The following is a 19,486-nucleotide window of genomic DNA, read 5'->3' as shown; positions in this document are numbered from 1 at the left end:
TGCAGGTAAAAAGGTGTCTCATGCGTAAACCAAAAATAAACAAAAGGTGGGTGCCCCTAAAAAAGGGCATTGAAGCTTAGGGAAGGCTATTGTTAGATTCCGTTAAGTTCTTTTGCGAATCAAAATCCAGCCCTCCGTCAAAGGGGTCCTGTCCTCTCGGCACAGGCGGTCTTACCGGCTGCTCCACTGACGTAGGCTCTACTCAGCTGGATGGCGAGGCAGTTCGCCTAGTTCTAACTACCCTGTGTTGGTTCAGCGTTTGTCCCGCTTCCCTTTGTGGTCGACTCGGCAGAGAAGCCTATCTCTTAAGACTAGGGATGATGCTCGAACCCGGTTTTCCCGGTTGTTCGATAAGAAAAGAACCGAGTCCTCGGACTCGAATCCCTTTTTGAGAACCGGTACCCGTTATCGAGACCACAATAGTAAAGAAAAAGAGTTGGTTCTTTAGTTGAATCAATGGGAACGACTCCCGTCCCGATAAGAAATGCCCCGTGAGACATCACAAGAAATGACGTCACGTAGCTCAGTCATTTGTCACGGTGGGGTGCAGCGTGCTACGGTTCGTTCCCGGGACGCAGAACTGACGGCTCCGGACGAAAGCGTGCAGGTAGGAGATTATTTATTTCTCATAAATCATACACTTTACAACAGACAGGAACGAAACAAAAGGAAAGCGTGCCGTTCGCACGAGAAGCTAAAGCAAAAACTTACTTAGCACAGGAATACTAGAAGCTAAGACCAGAATGCCAACGTAACTTGCAAATGCAAACAATGAAGCCACGATGAGTGACCGGAAAAGGCAGGCTTAAATAGAGTCTCTGATGATCAAGGCAGGTGAAAATCATAAGTAGCCATGGTGACTAAAACAAACCCCCGAAGTGCACAAAACAACTAAGGAAGTCCAAAACTAACAGAACATAACTAAACAAAACATGATCCGACCACATCATAATACATCACAGTTTCATATCATTTCACTTTACAGGAGTAGGAAGAAGTAAAGCTTATTTAATCCTACCGCTTTCCCACTTCATAGCGTTTACAAATATATACATCATTTACTGACCTTTTTATATAATAAAATATCTGTGAATTAGTATATACAACAGTTTTGTAATATGTAATTAAATAATTCAGTCATTATTAATATACTGAGATGAAGAATATCTTATTTTCAATATGGTTGAAAGTATTTCTCATAATTCTTCTTCTTTGTACTTTGTAAGCACTATTCATTTGAACAAACTGGATCATATCAGTGCAATGTTTAACTTCTTTACTTAATCCATTCCATCATTTAATTCCACATAATTTTAGCTGTTTGCAATTTTACCAAATCATCGAACTTTAATATTTTTGACTCAATAAATAAAGTGTTTGTATGTTCTCTATATCCAACATTATGTATCAGTCTAATCGATCTTTTTTGTAACACGGTTAACGAATGTAGCGCACATTTGTAGTTATATCCCCATATTTCTGCACAATAACTCAGATATGGCAATACTATAGTAGCAAGCAGTAGAGAATGTGAAGTGATTTATTAAACCAAATATTGTGTTTTTATCCATATACAACAACCTATCTGGACTCGATAAGAGAATCGATAAGGAATCGGTTCGATAAGATGATTCGATAATAGGCTCGAACTCGATAACTTCTTATCAAACATCATCCCTACTTAAGACCGAGTCAAAAAAAAACAAATCCCGCTGTTTAATGGTAGCTTGCCTCTAATGAATCTTGGCTTTTGTTACTGACTAGGTTAGATTTGAGGGCTGGGAAAAGAAAAGCCCTTCAGGACATATTTGTATGTGGACTGCATTAGAGTGACCTTTCAGAGCTAGGTGTTGGACACACAGGAGTCCTAACTTTTTATGTCAAGGACGTAATGGTACGATAAGGGAAAAAAATCGTGATACTTTTTATAATGCTTTTTATTGCAGGCTCAATAGTGTAAGCATTGCACAGGGTCAATAAATCATTCACAATAATAATGAAAACTGAAAGAATGAAAAATTGTAAAGATGTAATAAATGGCTAATCAATGTGTATCTAATTCAGTCCAAATGTAAATTTGGTTGGATCTTACTGTGCAAGGTTCTTCGGGGAAGGTCAGAAAATGTCCAAAAAAGTGTCTCTATAATTTAGAAGAAGCTGGATAGGTCACACGAGCCCGGTGAACACATCCAGGCTTCGGCTGCGTCAGCAGAAGAGGGGAGCCAGCAGGAGAAGTGGTGTCGGCCAAGAGCTGTGGCCCGGGCGGCCAAAGCCCTTGTTCCTCTGGTAGATTCAGCAGTCAGTCCTCTGGTGCCAGAATGCAGAAGTCGAATCCTGTTCCTCTTCTGCTTTTGTTGCAGGGGGAGATCAGATGGAGAAAAGTCTCTCGGTGTCGAATTAAGTCCTTCTTGGAGAGTTGGAAAAGTTATTTTAGTCCAAGCAGGTCAAGAGTCCTCTCTGTAGTCCATCCGATGCCCAGTCGAAGTACAAAATCCCGTATAATAGCGAATTCTGCATCCGTGTATACCCTTCGATCTGGGTTGATACATTTCTAAGCCAACCACATCTCTCCACGCTCTTGGGTTACAATACATCACATAGTTCTCAACTTTTCATTGGATATGGTTTCAGTTTGTCCCTTGTACTATCATTTCATTGGACACAGTATACTTGTTACTACCCGTTGACTGGAAGACTCTGGTACTTTCCAGAATCTTACCCAACTTCCCGTTGCTAACTGGCCATCCGTCTCTAACTTTCCGTTTCTTACTGACCACCTGTCTCTAAGCACAGTTTCCCCTGACTCAACTCTTCCTCCACCTCAGAGGTCATACGTTTGTATATCGGCCATGCCCTCTCATTCCCTCCTTTCAGCTCTAAGACTTCTTCTTTTATCATACTAGGATAATACACATATTCCCCACTTGATTAACTTGTTTTACCACACTTGATTAATATGATTACTATATACGATTAACTATGTTGTGATTACAGTCATTGATTACACTCTGGAATATATAACTGATTATATATCTGGGCCCTTCGGTTCTGCCGTGCAAAGGTGGTTATAGGTGTTAGGACCCGAGGGTTCTACTAAACTCAACACCCCCTTCTAGAAACCCACGGTAGGGAGGTCAGAAGATAGTATCATCTCTGTCCCCAGGGAGAGTAGTATCTAAGATATCGGGCACGGGCTCAACTGGGGCCTCAGGGATCAGGGGAGAAAGGGGATCAGGTGAAAGGGGAGCACTAACTACTGTGCTCACGACTTCCACGATTTGCATCGGAGAGGCCGGAGCGGAGACAAGACCCGCGGAGGGGCCGCACCTCACCTCCTTGATGGCACACGGCTCCACGTCGGCAGTGAAGGTCTCGGGATCCGCCCCACGTGGCCAGAGGTGCTGGATCGGGTCGACCGCCTTCCTCACTTGCCATCTCTCGGCTACGGCAGTCAGCATCAGCTTCCCCGAGCGGCCCAGGAGGGCACACGGCGCACAAGCCCACAGCTTCCTTCCATCCCACTGGCACCGGCATGTCGACAGGTCCAGCGGAGCACCGCACGTACTCCACGGGGTTAGGAAGGACAGCCATGGCAGCGTGTCCCAGCGGCACCTGCCGCACACAAAGGCGTCCAGCACTTTCACAAGTTTGTAAAGCCTGCGACTGAAAACCTTCATCTTCATGGAAAAACCGACAGGTTTCTCTCAACCAGGTCCTTCCCACAGTACTTGAAGTGTAGAAGTATTCTGACACACGACACAAGTATTCTTTATTTGTGTCCACTTGACCATCTCTTTTTCTTCGCAGAAGCCCTTCTTAGCAAAGTCTAAAATGTGGGTACCTCTGCCTGCCTAGAGTCCCAATGTACCCCGTCGCAGGACAACCACCCCTTTAACAGTGGCCAGTCTGACGAAGGGTGGTAGGTTCTGTGTGTTACTGGCCATGCTTAGCTCCTAGTCGTCTCTATTCAGGAACCGGCATAAGCTGCCCAATTCCTTGGATTCCTGACCGTTGAAGCCAAACTGTATTTCGGTCCACGTTCTCAATCACGATGTCTGTTCTAAGCTCTTTAGGCAGTCCCAAACATGCACAGGCTTGGTTCAAAAGGCCAATAACACTTGTAGCATTAGCTTGCCTCACCGGCTTGGTAAAGACATAGCCCGACATGGAGTCAACAAGCACCAACAGGTACTTCTCACCTCGTTGTCCGGTTATGCCTAGGAGTCCAGCAACGGCCATGCAAATGGACCTCCATGGCACGGATCTCTTGATGGTGAGGCCTCCAGTCCGCCGTCCTCTCTGTCCTGCATTGTACTGACCACACAGCTCACAGTCCTTCAGGACACAGCGGACATCTTTTTCTGGAATCCAAAGTTGCTGCTTTTCCAGTTCCTTGCGTGTCGGGACAGATCCCGCATGGCCTAGCGCCTCATGCACCGCCAGCGTCACCCCCTTCACGCTCTGTTGGGGGACTATTTTGCCCTTAGGCGATTCGTCCCAATTCTCGATCCCGACAAAAACAACTTTTCTCAGCTGGACGAAACGATCCACTTCTTCGTTTCCTCTCCAGTGAGCGTCTTCTCGTGAATGTGCCTTCTGGTGCAACTCGTCCAAGTCCATGTTGACTTGTAATTCAGCGATTTTCTTCCATAGCCCTTCATGGGCTACAGTCTTTCCTTTAACGGTATCAAAACCATTTTCTTTACATAAGTGTCCTTTCTGTTGTCCTTCCTGTTGTCATCTCTCTCAGCTGTTCCGGTCCGGTTCAGCACTCCAGTCCTTGGCTGCACCCATGGCGGCTGCTACCCCTAGAGCCATGGCCGCTCCCCCGGCGGCTTGCGCTGCTCGGGCATCATCTGCGCCTTGGGCAGCTGCTTCCCCCAGGGCGTAGGCTGCTCCTCGGGCGGCGTTTTCCCCTCGGATGGCACCTTCCCATCGGCCGGCTGCTCCTCGGGCGGCGGGGTCCTCCCAGGCGTCCCAGGCGACAGTTCCTCCACGGACGGCAGCATCTCCTCGGGCGTCAGCTACCCCTTCGGACTTCTGCTCCTCCTCGGGCGTCAGCTCCTCCTCAGACGTCCGCTCCACCAGCCCCGACTGGGGCTCCGCATTCTCAGCTTCTGACGACCTCTTGTCGCCAGATGGCTGCACTCCAGCAGAACAAAACTAAAACTGAACTGGCTACAAAGTCAACAAAAACAGAATGCTGGACGACAGCAAAGACTTACTGAGGAGCAAAGACGGCGTCCACAATGTACATCCGTACATGACATGACAATCAACAATGTCCCCACATAGAAAGATAAAAACAACTGAAATGTTCTTGATTGCTAAAACAAAGTAGATGTGGGAAATAGCGTTCAAGGAAGACATGAAACTGCTACAGGAAAATACCCAAAAAAAGAGAAAAAGACACCAAAATAGGAGCGCAAGACAAGAAGTAAAACACTACACACAGGAAAACAGCAAAAAACTCCAAATAAGTCAGGGCGTGATGTGACAGGTGGTGACAGTACACCTACTTTGAGACAAGAGCTATAGTAATGCATGCTTGGTTATGGTTTAAAGTCATATCCAACAATTGTGACAACGACTTTTTACTGTCAACTGAGTTTCGTTTTTTTAATGATTTCTGCTGGTGGTGTGCTTCCGGATTTTTTCAACGCAATAAATGTGCCTTGGCTTGAAAAAGGTTGAAAAACACTGATGTATTAGATATAAAAAAAAGGAGATAAATATTCAAAATGCATGTCAGTATAAAGCCTGTCAAACAATAATACATGAATTGATTTCATTTAAACGGGAACTTAGGTTTTGATTAACAGATGAAAACGGTGTAGTGCGTTGCTGACAACAATAGTCGAACAAAATATTATGCTTAATTTTTCATGGTATGTAATAATTCATTGTTATAACTCCCAGTATAATCCTGAAGCATTATAGTATGTTCATATAACTATAAGGTAAATTGTGTGGCCCAAGATTAAAAAAGTCTATCATTTTAGTGTACTTTATGTTGTGGCTGATATGCATGCTGTTGAGCTTTGGAGTTTAGTCATTATTTTAGACTGACTGTCGCTATAATTTGCTGGTGTCCTTCTGCAGGAATTCTCCTTCTCCCAAGTGTGGTGCAGCAAGCAGCAGCCCCTGCATTGTGCCTTCTTTCTGGAGAGATTCAGCCCAGCCAGCACCCAACTCTCTTGCAAAATCAGCGTGAGCCAGGTCAAAGGGCATGATCAAATTCTGCAGGTTTACACAGTCGTTGGTGAGGTGTGTGGAGCTAACTCTGTGTTTACTAACCCTGTGTTTACTCACTCTGTGTTTACTCACTCTGTGTTTACTCGCCCCAGCCTCACATCTGCTGCACTGCAAAAAGTCAGTGTTCAAAAACAAGAAAAAAAAAATACAAAAATGAGGGGTATTTTATTTGAACTAAGCAAAATTATCTGCCAATAGAACAAGAAAATTCGGCTTGTCAAAACTTTCCAAAACAAGTAAAATCAGCTAACCTCAATGAACCCAAAAATACCTTAAAATAAGTATATTCTCACTAATAACAAGTGCACTTTTCTTGGTAGAAAAAAAAAAGAGACCTTTTTGCTCAATATGTTGAAAAATATTCTTAAATTAAGTGCCATTATCTTGACATAATGTTATGTGCTTGGCATCATGATTTTTTTTTCATGCTTGAAGTAAGAAAATATTACTTTAAAAAAGTAGTTTTATACTTGAGAGTGTTGATGACACAGCTTTGCAACAGTTGATATTCTAGTTTCAAGCATGTTTTACTCATACTTGCCAACCGTCCCGGATTTTCCGGGAGACTCCCGAAATTCAGCGCCTCTCCCGAAAACCTCCCGGGACAAATTATCTCCCGAAATTCAGGCGGACTCAGGTTCATGCGGACCCGAGTCCGCTTTCCCACAATATAAACGGTGTGCCTGCCCAATCACATTATAACTGTAGAATGATGGAGGGCGAGTTCTTGGTTTCTTATGTGGGTTTATTGTTAGGCAGTTTCATTAACGTCCTCCCAGCGCGGTAACAACACACAACAACAGCAGTCACGTTTTGGTCTACCGTAAAGCAGTTCGTCTGCCGTAAACAGCAATGTTGTGACACTCTTAAACAGGACAATACTGCCATCTAGTGCATTTGATGAAAGCACTTTTGTGCGTGCCACACAGCAATGCATCATCCGAGAGGGTGTTCAGCATGGTTAGAAAAATAGTGACAGAGAATAGAACACGGATGGACAATTCAACCCTTAACTCAACAAGTATATGTGTAAATAAATGAACACTGAAATTCAAGTATTTATTTTATATATATATATATATATAAATATATATATATACAATAAAAGAAATATATATTTATAGCTAGAATTCACTGAAAGTCAAGAATCTTTTATATATATATATATATATATATATATATATATATATATATATATATATGAAATACTTGACTTGGTGAATTCTAGCTGTAAATATACTCCTCCCCTCTTAGCCACGCCCCCAACCACGCCCCTCCACCAAGCCACCCCACCCCACCACCACCCCCCCACCACCACCTCCCGAAATCGGAGGTCTCAAGGTTGGCAAGTATGGTTTTACTCAATATAGGTCATCAAATCTCAGCAACAAGCTGTAATATCTTACTGAGATCATTTAGGACCAAAACACTTAAAACAAGTAAAACACTCTAACATAAAATCTGCCTAGCGAGAAGAATTATCTTATCAGACAGAAAATAAGCAAATATCACCCTTATTTGAGATATTTCATCTTACTTAGATTTCAGTTTTTGCAGTGTGTGCATGCCTGAAAAGAGTAATGACAATGGGTTATTGTTATTTTCCAAAGTTTACCGCAGTCTGGAAGTTGAATGTGTCTAGAATAGAATAGAATGGACTTTATTGTCATTATATTTGCATATAAGGAGATTAAGGACTCCAACTTAAGGTGCGGTAGTGGAAACAAATATGGAATAAAAATAAATCACACAAGAAGTAATAAAGATAAAAAATAAGAATTGAAATAAACAGACTACTATCTAATAAAAACAATAAGCAAACCTGTACAATATACAAAATACTGTACAATATACAGAACAAAACGAGAGTACCAAGAGTATCTACTAATATTTGCAGAAACAGTTAGCAGTTTCACATTTACTTGCACCCAGGGAGCTGCCTGGAATTAGAACAGTTTTCTGTCAGCAGATAAGCAGCTCCACTGGAGCAGCCCGGAGTTTAAACATCCTTATTCAAGAGCATCTCGAGAGAGTGATGCTCACAAGTCTCTTTCACTCGCATTCTTCTCCTTGGACAACTACAAGCTTTTATCATCCCCATGTGGACGATGAATTCCTCAGACGTGAAGACGAACGTCAACACGGCAGTTTTGGAGCTTGATGGAATAGTCCGGCTTTTCTCCAAAATAATATCATAGTTTAAGTAATTAGAACCCTTAATTAGAATTTGCACACAGTGACTGATCAATGTAGAAGTGACGGTGCACTGCAAAAAGTCAGTGTTCAAAAACAAGAGAAAAAAAAACCAAAATTAGGGGTATTTTACTTGAACTTTGAAATTTGTTCCCCCAGACTCCTAAGGAGCTGGTTCCAATGTGGATGGAGACAGACTGCACCATCACATCCCAGACAGGTCCCAAAGTCTTCAAAGTCCCATCATCCATCCGCCAGAGGATTTGCGCCACGTTTGACCCTGCCAACGCCGAGGGAAAGGACTGGCAACTGTTGGCCCACAAACTCTACTTAGATGGGTGAGCCACCCGTCACTCTTCACCCTTTTTGAGAATGTGTGGCGTCTGGTCTGCTGATCAAAGTTGTAGAGCAAACCCAAACGTAGACCAAATATATGTATGTACTGGTTTTCCTGTAACATGTGAGGTAAGCCTATTTCAGTAAGGTTCAAATAATGGATTTTTCTTTGGCAAAATCTTGACTTTTGGAGCCTATAATCTCCTGTTAAGTGGATGCTTCAAGGCAGTCTGTTATCTTACATTCCTTTGGTATTTCAAATTATCTGATTTTCTCTCCACACTGGGTCTGATGTGACTAAAGGCTACAGCCTTTGAAGGTGGCTGTAAGAGAACTGTAGCTAAACACTGACTCCTACTGGACTGTTGCTACATGACAAGTCAATACAGTGGCTTGGCATTTTGAATAATATTGGTTTATTGTCTTATATGGGAATCCTTTCCAAAATAAATAATTAAAATCACAGTGTAGTTATGCTACCTGCTGCCCGTTATGCAAATGTTCCATCTGTCTTTATGTCCCTGGAGTCTGCCAGAGAAGATTTGTGATACTAATATAAATAATACCAGTTACGCACCAGAGGCACCGCTATGATCATAAAAAATATCATTAATGATAATAAAATACATATTAATATGCGTTCATTTTTCTGTGTGATGAATGTATTTTTCTGAATGATTTCAATCCTCTAACATTTTCTCCCCAAACCCCCCAAAAAACAAGTGAACACTCTGTGCCTTCACAATAAAATCACTGTACATACTGTGCTAACAAAATAAGGGTGTCAGACAAATAACTTAGATATGTACTGTTATTATTAATTGGCACTTGAAGTAACACTACCTTAATACTGTCATGATCCGTGGTCCGGATCATGTTTTGTGTGTTTTCAGTTAGTTTTGGACTCCTTGAGTTCCTGTTTGTGCACCTCTGAGTTGTTACCATAGCTCAGTGGTTCTTAACTTTGTCGGAGGTAACCACAAGTTTTCATATGCGCATTGAAAAAAAATATGTTGGGGTTTTTTTCAAATTCAATACAAAGTTATATGTTTTTGGTAACACTTTAGTATGGGGTACATTTTCTAAGTAACAAAGACTTAATTTAGAGTGTTTTGGACACTAGGGGAACATATTCTAAGTAACAAAGACTTAATTTTGAGTTATTTGGTTAGGGTTAGAGGGTTAGGGCCAGGGTTAGAGGGTTAGGGTTATAATAAGGCCATGCCGAATAAGGCATTAATAAGTACTTAATAATGACTAGTTAAGAGCCAATATGTTACTAATTTGCATGTTAATAAGCAAGTAATTAATGGTGAATATGTTCCCCATACTAAAGTGTTACCACGTTTTTTTACTGGTGCATAAAATGAACCGTGCATGAACATCACCTTGTTTAAAGAACAAAACCAACGCAGTGCATAAACTCACAACAAATTACACACCTGCAAATCAGTCTGACTTCTGCTGTTGCCGTATCCGTAATATGCCGATAGGGAGAAGTTTTTATTTACGCGATGAGTCGGGTGTGTCTTGACCTCCGCCGAACCACTGCCATAGCTGCTTATTATTTTCACCTGCCTCTCGTGTTTGGGACGCTCACCTGTTGGTCATCAGAGATACTATTTAAGCCTGCCTTTGCCGGTCACTCGTCCTGGCTTCTTTGTTTGTTTCACGCTACTGTCACGTAAGATTTGTTTGTTCATGCCACAGCTAGTAAGTTTTCTAGTTCTTGATTCCAGTGCTAGGTTTTGCTTGCCTCCTAGCCCATGCTAAGCACTTAGCTTCAAGTGCGATCGGGTTGTTTTCTGTTTTGTACCTCTTTGAGTCTTGTTTCAAGATTAAATCATGTTGCTACCTGCAAGTCCTGTCCGGAGTCATCCGTTTTCATCCCGGGAGAACGAACCGCGCAGTAAGCCGCAACCAAACCGTGACAGATACTAATTGCAGTGGTGCAAGTGGACTTTTATTTGCGATTCCTTTCTTAATTTAAAGGGGAACATTATCACCAGACCTATGTAAGCGTCAATATATACCTTGATGTTGCAGAAAAAAGACCATATATTTTTTTAACCGATTTCCGAACTCTAAATGGGTGAATTTTGGCGAATTAAACGCCTTTCTAGTATTCGCTCTCGGAGCAATGACGTCGTATCGGGAAGCAATCCGCCATTTTCTAAAACACAGAGTCAAATCAGCTCTGTTATTCTCCGTTTTTTCGACTGTTTTCCGTACCTTGGAGACATCATGCCTCGTCGGTGTGTTGTCGGAGGGTGTAACAACACGAACAGGGACGGATTCAAGTTGCACCAGTGGCCCAAAGATGCGAAAGTGGCAAGAAATTGGACGTTTGTTCCGCACACTTTACCGACGAAAGCTATGCTACGACAGAGATGGCAAGAATGTGTGGATATCCTGCGACACTCAAAGCAGATGCATTTCCAACGATAAAGTCAAAGAAATCTGCCGCCAGACCCCCATTGAATCTGCCGGAGTGTGTGAGCAATTCAGGGACAAAGGTCCTCGGTAGCAAGGCAAGCAATGGCGGCAGTTTGTTCCCGCAGACGAGCGAGCTAAACCCCCTGGATGTCTTGGCTCACACCGTCCCTTATGCCACCGAAGATGATCAAGAGAAGAATATCGACCCTAGCTTCCCTGGCCTGCTGACATCAACTCCAAAACTGGACGGAACAGCTTTCAGGAAAAGAGCGCGGATGAGGGTATGTCTACAGAATATATTAATTGATGAAAATTGGGCTGTCTGCACTCTCAAAGTGCATGTTGTTGCCAAATGTATTTCATATGCTGTAAACCTAGTTCACAGTTGTTAGTTTCCTTTAATGCCAAACAAACACATACCAATCGTTGGTTAGAAGGCGATTGCCGAATTCGTCCTCGCTTTCTCCCGTGTCGCTGGCTGTCGTGTCGTTTTCGTCGGTTTCGCTTGCATACGGTTCAAACCGATATGGCTCAATAGCTTCAGTTTCTTCTTCAATTTCGTTTTCGCTACCTGCCTCCACACTACAACCATCCGTTTCAATACATGCGTAATCTGTTGAATCGCTTAAGCCGCTGAAATCCGAGTCTGAATCCGAGCTAATGTCGCTATAGCTTGCTGTTCTATGCGCCATGTTTGTTTGTATTGGCATCACTGTGTGACGTCACAGGAAAATGGACGGGTGTATATAACGATGGTTAAAATCAGGCACTTTGAAGCTTTTTTTAGGGATATTGCGTGATGGGTAAAATTTTGAAAAAAACATCGAAAAATAAAATAAGCCACTGGGAACTGATTTTTAATGGTTTTAACCCTTCTGAAATTGTGATAATGTTCCCCTTTAAAACCACACTTTTGTCTAAGCTGGCATATTTACACTTCCGCACTTAGTTGAGACTTTTACATTTGTGTAAGTGCAAAACAAATTGTTATCAATCCATTCAGAATCTTATGAATGAAAATGGAATGGATTTCGGAAAATGGTCGTTCTACTCAGCCCTCTTCCACAACCACAGCCTCCTCTCAACTATTTCTCTGGCAGCTCAACATTTTTGACCTACAATGAATGATCTTCTCTTGTTTGTTATCTTCTTCATATGTCAACATTGATTAGAGGAAAATAATTAATGCTGTTGTAGAACACTGACCTTGGGTCATAAATAAATGAGATGAGATAAAATATTCAAAAAAGATGAAGCTGTCCCATAAATGACTCTTTCTTCTCCTTCAAAACAATACATTATAAGAGTGAGTGAAGTTTCTTCTAATAAAGTATGTTGTGGCTGACGGGGCAGACATACAACCAAAGCAACAAACGGACAAATAGATACAAGTGGATTTATTTCTGGAAGAAAGAGATATCCAGCACCCGGCAGATATAACCCTGAAGTTTTTTTTTAATGTTGATGAGAAAACAGACAAGTGAAGGCTATGTTGATGAGAATTCCTTGCACATACCTCTTATATTTTTGCAATGGTGGATTTGGTCAGGAGCTTGTACAGAGAAGCTCGGACCGAACGCATTACTATCAGTGAGGAGCCTCATCGTCAATTTGCAGCATGACATCTAAAGGCCTACTGAAACCCACTACTACCAACCACGCAGTCTGATAGTTTATATATCAATGATGAAATCTTAACATTGCAACACATGCCAATACGGCCGGGTTAGCTTACTAAAGTACAATTTTAAATTTTGCGCGAAATATCCTGCTGAAAACGTCTCGGGATGATGACGTCTGCACGTGACGTCACGGATTGTAGAGGACATTTTGGGACAGCATGGTGGCCAGCTATTAAGTCGTCTGTTTTCATCGCAAAATTCCACAGTATTCTGGACATCTGTGTTGGTGAATCTTTTGCAATTTGTTCAATGAACAATGGAGACAGCAAAGAAGAAAGCTGTAGGTGGGAAGCGGTGTATTGCGCCCGACTGCAACAACACAAACACGGCCGGTGTTTCATTGTTTACATTCCCGGAAGATGACAGTCAAGCTTTACCATTGGCCTGTGGAGAACTGGGACAACAGAGACTCTTACCAGGAGGACTTTGAGTTGGATGCGCAGACACGGTACCGTGACTACACATGCAGCTGCGGCTTCCAAACATTTGATCGTTTGCCCGTACGTGCGTGCCGCTATGTGCATGTCACCCCAACACGGGGAACCTTACCTGGCCCGGACACGGAAAGGATTGACAGATTGATGGCTCTTTTTGGGGAAATATATGTGCTGTATGAACTTTGGGGAGGTGAACGGTACTTTGGGCTGTGGGATTGAGTGTGTTGTGCAGGTGTCATGATCCGTGGTCGGATCATGTTTTGTTTAGTTATGTTTGGTTAATTTTAGACTCCTTTAGTTATTGCTTGTGCACCTGTGAGTTTGTTTCGTCACCATGGTTACTTATTATTTTCACCTGCCGCTTGTGTTCCCGACGCGCACCTGTTTTCCATCACTGACACTATTTAAGCCTGCCTTTCTGTTCACTCGTCCTGTGCTCCTTGTTTGTGGTAAGCTACAATCACGTTGGTTTGTTTTTCATGTTCCTGAGTCCTGTGCTAAGTTTAGTCTCAGCTTCCCGTGCGTTCAGCACGCTTTTCTTTTGCTTGTTTTTCTGTTTGCCTATGATTTATGTAATTAAATCATTTCTTACCTTCACGTCTTTGTCCGGAGTGTCCGTGTTGTGCATTGGAGGAACGATCCCGCATGAATATGCGACCCCCACGTGACAGAATGAGCACAGCCGCTCCCTGGTCGTCCGCCTCGCCAAGTGCGCCCACCTCCCAGTCGGCCACGAATGTGGCCATTCCCTGGGCGCCCGCCTCGCCTGCTGCAGCGGCGCTCCACTCGCCGCCGCCACTTGACTTTGCCTCGATGGATTCGGGGACACTTGGCCTGGCGACCCACCGCTAAGTCCTCCCTCCGCCCTCCCGTGACTTTTGACCCTGCTTGTTTTTTTTGTTTTCTATTAGGACATCTAGAATCTGTCCTTAAGGGGGGGCTCTGTCATGATCCGTAGTCGGATCATGTTTTGTTTAGTTATGTTTGGTTGATTTTGGACTCCTTTAGTTATTGCTTGTGCACCTGTGAGTTTGTTTCGTCACCATGGTTACTTATTATTTTCACCTGCCGCTTGTGTTCCCGACGCGCACCTGTTTTCCATCACTGACACTATTTAAGCCTGCCTTTCTGTTCACTCTTCCTGTGCTCTTTGTTTGCGGTAAGCTACAATCACGTTGGTTTGTTTTTCATGTTCCTGAGTCCTGTGCTAAGTTTAGTCTTAGCTTCCCGTGCGTTCGGCACACTTTTCTTTTGCTGGTTTTTCTGTTTGCCTATGATTTATGTAATTAAATCATTTCTTACCTTCACGTCTTTGTCCGCAGTGTCCGTGTTGTGCATTGGAGGAACGATGCCGCATGAATATGCGACCCCCACGTGACAGCAGGTGTTTGAGTTGTATTGGCGGGTTATATGGACGGGAGGGGGGAGGTGTTTGTTATGCGGGATTAATTTGTGGCATATTAAATATAAGCCTGGTTGTGTTGTGGCTAATAGAGTATATATATGTCTTGTGTTTATTTACTGTTTTAGTCATTCCCAGCTGAATATCAGGTCCCACCCGCCTCTCACAGCATCTTACCTATCTGAATCGCTCCCACTGCCCTCTAGTCCTTCACTCTCACTTTCCTCATCCACGAATCTTTCATCCTCGCTCAAATTAATGGGCAAATCGTCGCTTTCTCGGTCCGAATCGCTCTCGCTGCTGGTGGCCATGATTGTAAACAATGTGCGGATGTGAGGAGCTCCACAACCTGTGACGTCACGCTACTCGTCTGCTACTTCCGGTACAGGCAAGGCTTTTTTATCAGCGACCAAAAGTTGCGATCTTTATCGTCGATGTTCTCTACTAAATCCTTTCAGCAAAAATATGGCAATATCGCGAAATGATCAAGTATGACACATAGAATGGACCTGCTATCCCCGTTTGAATAAGAAGACTGCATTTCAGTAGGCCTTTAAGTTTATACACCCAGAGTCGAAAAACGATCTTTAGTTTAGGGACAGAGCAAGCCGCCGTTGAAATGTATGATAAGGTAGCCCACATGGCCCAAGTCTCATCGCCTCCAGCCACTTCTCAGCTTTAGGACAATCACATGATAAACATCACCAAATGTATTAAAAAAAACAGTTTTTTCTAGGACGGAAAGATGAATCAACAAGACTTCCTGTAGTGACCACAACTTGTTGGAACTTGTAGTTGACAAAAAACATCTGCATATTTCAAGGTCATCTGTATAACAATTGCATGAAAGTAAAAGTGTCAGCACTTTGCCAACATCTGTTAGGACAGTGGTTCTCAAATGGGGGTACGCGTACCCCTGGGGGTACTTGAAGGTATGCCAATTAAGGGGTATGTGAGATTTTTTTTTAATATTCTAAAAATAGCAACAATTCAAAAATTCTTTATAAATATATTTATTGAATAATACTTCAACAAAATATGAATGTAAGTTCATAAACTGAACATCAAATCAAGTAGGATATTCTATTCATTACCATAAACCCAGGGTTTCCCCCATGCCATGATGGTTTGACCCTCACTAAAACGTCTGTCAAAAAGAACTGTGAAAAGAAATGCAACAATGCAATATTCAGTGTTGACAGCTAGATTTTTTGTGGACATGTTCCATAAATATTGATGTTAAAGATTTATTTTTTGTGAAGGAATGTTTAGAATTAAATTCATGAATCCAGATGAATCTCTATTACAATCCCCAAAGAGGGCACTTTAAGTTGATGATTACTTCTATGTGTAGAAATCTTTATTTATAATTGAATCACTTGTTTATTTTTCAACAAGTTTTTAGTTAATTGTATATCTTTTTTTCCAAATAGTTCAAGAAAGACCACTACAAATGAGCAATATTTTGCACTGTTATACATCTTATAGCATCGTATTTGTAATAGAAATGTGTAGGGGAGGTGTATGGTGTGTGGTCATTAAATATGTATTTTGATATATGTTCTTCACAGAAAATGAGCCAAAGTCAGTGAGTCTCAGTTTGAAAACCGTGAAAAAGGAGAAGCGACAATTAATGGGAATTCAAGAATGAATTTCGTTACAGATGCATACAGGCACCAACTGCATGTTTCTTCCAAAGTTCCAATTTGTGTAATGGCCAGATGCTACGATACTTCTGTCCATGTCAGAATCAGAATCAGAAGTACTTTATTAATCCCCGAGGGGAAAATGAGAATTTCAGTACAATCCCATTCAAGATCAGACAAACATTACAGGGAGACAGAAACAGGATCGCTGACAGGTCTGCCAACTTCCAAAAAAAGGTGAGACACAGGTAAACGCTGGGAGGGGTGGCTAAAAAAATATTCAGTCAAAGTCTGAATACCCCTCCAGGGCGGGGTTCCAGACTGAGGCCAAGGGAAAAAAAACTCGTAGCCATAGCACATATAAACAAGTTACATAGAATCAACAAAACTTGCAACAGAGGGGAGTGAGTGGGAGCTACTGCAGCTATTTAAGCACTACTCAGCCGTCCATCGTCCCTAAGGGGAATCAAGCAATGGTGAAGGCGTATAGCATCTAATGTAATTGATACCTGTTCATTATTCATTTTAATCCTTTACTTTTTGTGTGTACCATCTACAGAAACCTGGGTTATTTTGCAAAGCAGCGGAGTCCATCGGCTGTCATATTGAGCCTTTGGGAGGCTCGCCACCAGGACGCTGCTGACCTCCACTATCTTGCCAGTGCCCTGGAGGAAATTGGCAATATCCATTACAAACGTTATCCTAAGGATCAGAATGAGCATGAGACTTAACTTCAACCAAATACAGAAAGATAGCCTGGGAGGAACATGTACATTTTCCAATTAGAATGCAGTGGAGTCAAGGTATCAATATTCAGGCTGAGAAGAAACTGTCATATAATTGTTACGCTTTGGTTTAAGGTCAGGTGAATAAAAAAAGAACATAATTTCCTAAATCCTGTCCCTGAAGGTCTAGTTTTATTTTAAACCTTAGACTTGCTGTTTGTTGTATGTAGCAAAAGATGAATATAATTCATAGCATCTAGTCAAAGTGATTGCCTGGTGGGGTGAGATGTCCAGCTGTGGAATTAAAGATAACACTTTTCTGTCACCAACAAGATAGCATGGGACAAAGTGTAAAGTAAACCCTCTTTTCCCTCCTACTGTACAAAGTGCATCACTGCATCTGGCAACCAATTACACCAGGGGTGCCCATTACGTCCATGGCCAGCTACCGATTGATGGCGGAGGGTGTGTCAGTCGATGGCGGAGGGTGTGTCAGTCGATGAAGGAGGGTTTGTCAGTTGATGAAGGAGGGTTTGTCAGTCGATGAAGGGGGGGTGTCAGTTGTTGAAGGAGGGTGTGTCAGTCGATAGTGGAGGGTTTGTCATTTGATGGTTTTGAGGTTGTGTCAGTCGAAGGTGGAGGTTGTCAGTCGATGGTGGAGGTTGTGTCAGTCGATGGTGGAGGTTGTGTCAATCGATGGTGGAGGGTGTGTCAGTCGATGGTGGAGGTTGTGTCAGTCGATGGTGGAGGTTGTGTAAGTTGATGGTGGAGGTTGTGTCAGGTCAGTCGATGGTGGAGGTTGTGTCAGTCGATGGCGGAGGTTGTGTCAGTCGTTGGTGGAGGTTGTGTCAGTCGATGGCGGAGGGTGTGTCAGTCCATGGCGGAGGGTGTGTCAATCGATGAAGGGGGGGAGGGGGGGTGTCAGTTGATGAAGGAGGGTGTGTCAGTCCATGGCGGAGGGTGTGACTGTCGGTGGTGGAGGGTTTGTCAGTCGATGGTGGAGGTTGTGTCAGTCGATGGTGGAGGTTGTGTCAGTCGATGGTGGAGGTTGTGTCAGTCGATGGTGGAGGTTGTGTCAGTCGATGGTGGAGGGTGTGTCAGTCCATGGCGGAGGGTGTGTCAGTCCCTGGCGTAGGGTGTGTGAGTCCATGGTGGAGGGTGTGTCAGTCCATGGTGGAGGTTGTGTCAGTCGATGGTGGAGGTTGTGTCAGTCGATGGTGGAGGTTGTGTCAGTCGATGGTGGAGGTTGTGCCAGTACATGGCAGAGGGTGTGTTAGTCCATGGCGGAGGGTGTGTCAATCGATGAAGGGGGGGTGTGTCAGTTGATGAAGGAGGGTGTATCAGTCCATGGCGGCGGGTGTGTCAGTCCGTGGCGGAGGGTGTGTCTGTCGATGGTGGAGGTTGTGTCAGTCGATGGTGGAGGTTGTGTCAGTCGATGGTGGAGGTTGTGTCAGTCGATGGTGGAGGTTGTGTCAATCGATGGTGGAGGGTGTGTCAGTCGATGGTGGAGGTTGTGTCAGTCGATGGTGGAGGTTGTGTAAGTTGATGGTGGAGGTTGTGTCAGGTCAGTCGATGGTGGATGTTGTGTCAGTCGATGGCGGAGGTTGTGTCAGTCGTTGGTGGAGGTTGTGTCAGTCGATGGCGGAGGGTGTGTCAGTCCATGGCGGAGGGTGTGTCAATCGATGAAGGGGGGGAGGGGGGGGGTGTCAGTTGATGAAGGAGGGTGTGTCAGTCCATGGCGGAGGGTGTGACTGTCGGTGGTGGAGGGTTTGTCAGTCGATGGTGGAGGTTGTGTCAGTCGATGGTGGAGGTTGTGTCAGTCGATGGTGGAGGTTGTGTCAGTCGATGGTGGAGGTTGTGTCAGTCGATGGTGGAGGGTGTGTCAGTCCATGGCGGAGGGTGTGTCAGTCCCTGGCGTAGGGTGTGTGAGTCCATGGTGGAGGGTGTGTCAGTCCATGGTGGAGGTTGTGTCAGTCGATGGTGGAGGTTGTGTCAGTCGATGGTGGAGGTTGTGTCAGTCGATGGTGGAGGTTGTGCCAGTACATGGCAGAGGGTGTGTTAGTCCATGGCGGAGGGTGTGTCAATCGATGAAGGGGGGGTGTGTCAGTTGATGAAGGAGGGTGTATCAGTCCATGGCGGAGGGTGTGTCAGTCCGTGGCGGAGGGTGTGTCTGTCGATGGTGGAGGTTGTGTCAGTCGATGGTGGAGGTTGTGTCAGTCGATGGTGGAGGTTGTGTCAGTCGATGGTGGAGGTTGTGTCAATCGATGGTGGAGGGTGTGTCAGTCGATGGTGGAGGTTGTGTCAGTCGATGGTGGAGGTTGTGTAAGTTGATGGTGGAGGTTGTGTCAGGTCAGTCGATGGTGGAGGTTGTGTC

The 19,486-nt window shown here is 43.8% G+C and overlaps 1 protein-coding gene across 1 annotated transcript in view; it reads left to right on the top strand.

The window, feature by feature from the left end:
• The window catches only part of LOC133623085 (netrin receptor UNC5D-like), a 163,440-nt gene extending 145,794 nt beyond the window's left edge, over positions 1 to 17,646 (top strand). The window contains exons 16-18 of the mRNA XM_061986044.1: positions 6,103 to 6,267; positions 8,608 to 8,786; positions 16,947 to 17,646. Coding sequence (XP_061842028.1) covers positions 6,103 to 6,267; positions 8,608 to 8,786; positions 16,947 to 17,118 — 516 coding nt within the window. The 3' untranslated portion in view covers positions 17,119 to 17,646. The remainder of the gene's footprint in view (positions 1 to 6,102; positions 6,268 to 8,607; positions 8,787 to 16,946) is intronic.
• The last annotated feature ends 1,840 nt before the right edge of the window (positions 17,647 to 19,486 follow it).

Source organism: Nerophis lumbriciformis, linkage group LG12 (assembly GCF_033978685.3).
Source record: "Nerophis lumbriciformis linkage group LG12, RoL_Nlum_v2.1, whole genome shotgun sequence".
NCBI lineage: Eukaryota > Metazoa > Chordata > Actinopteri > Syngnathiformes > Syngnathidae > Nerophis > Nerophis lumbriciformis.
This window is presented reverse-complemented; position numbering and strand designations above follow the sequence as displayed.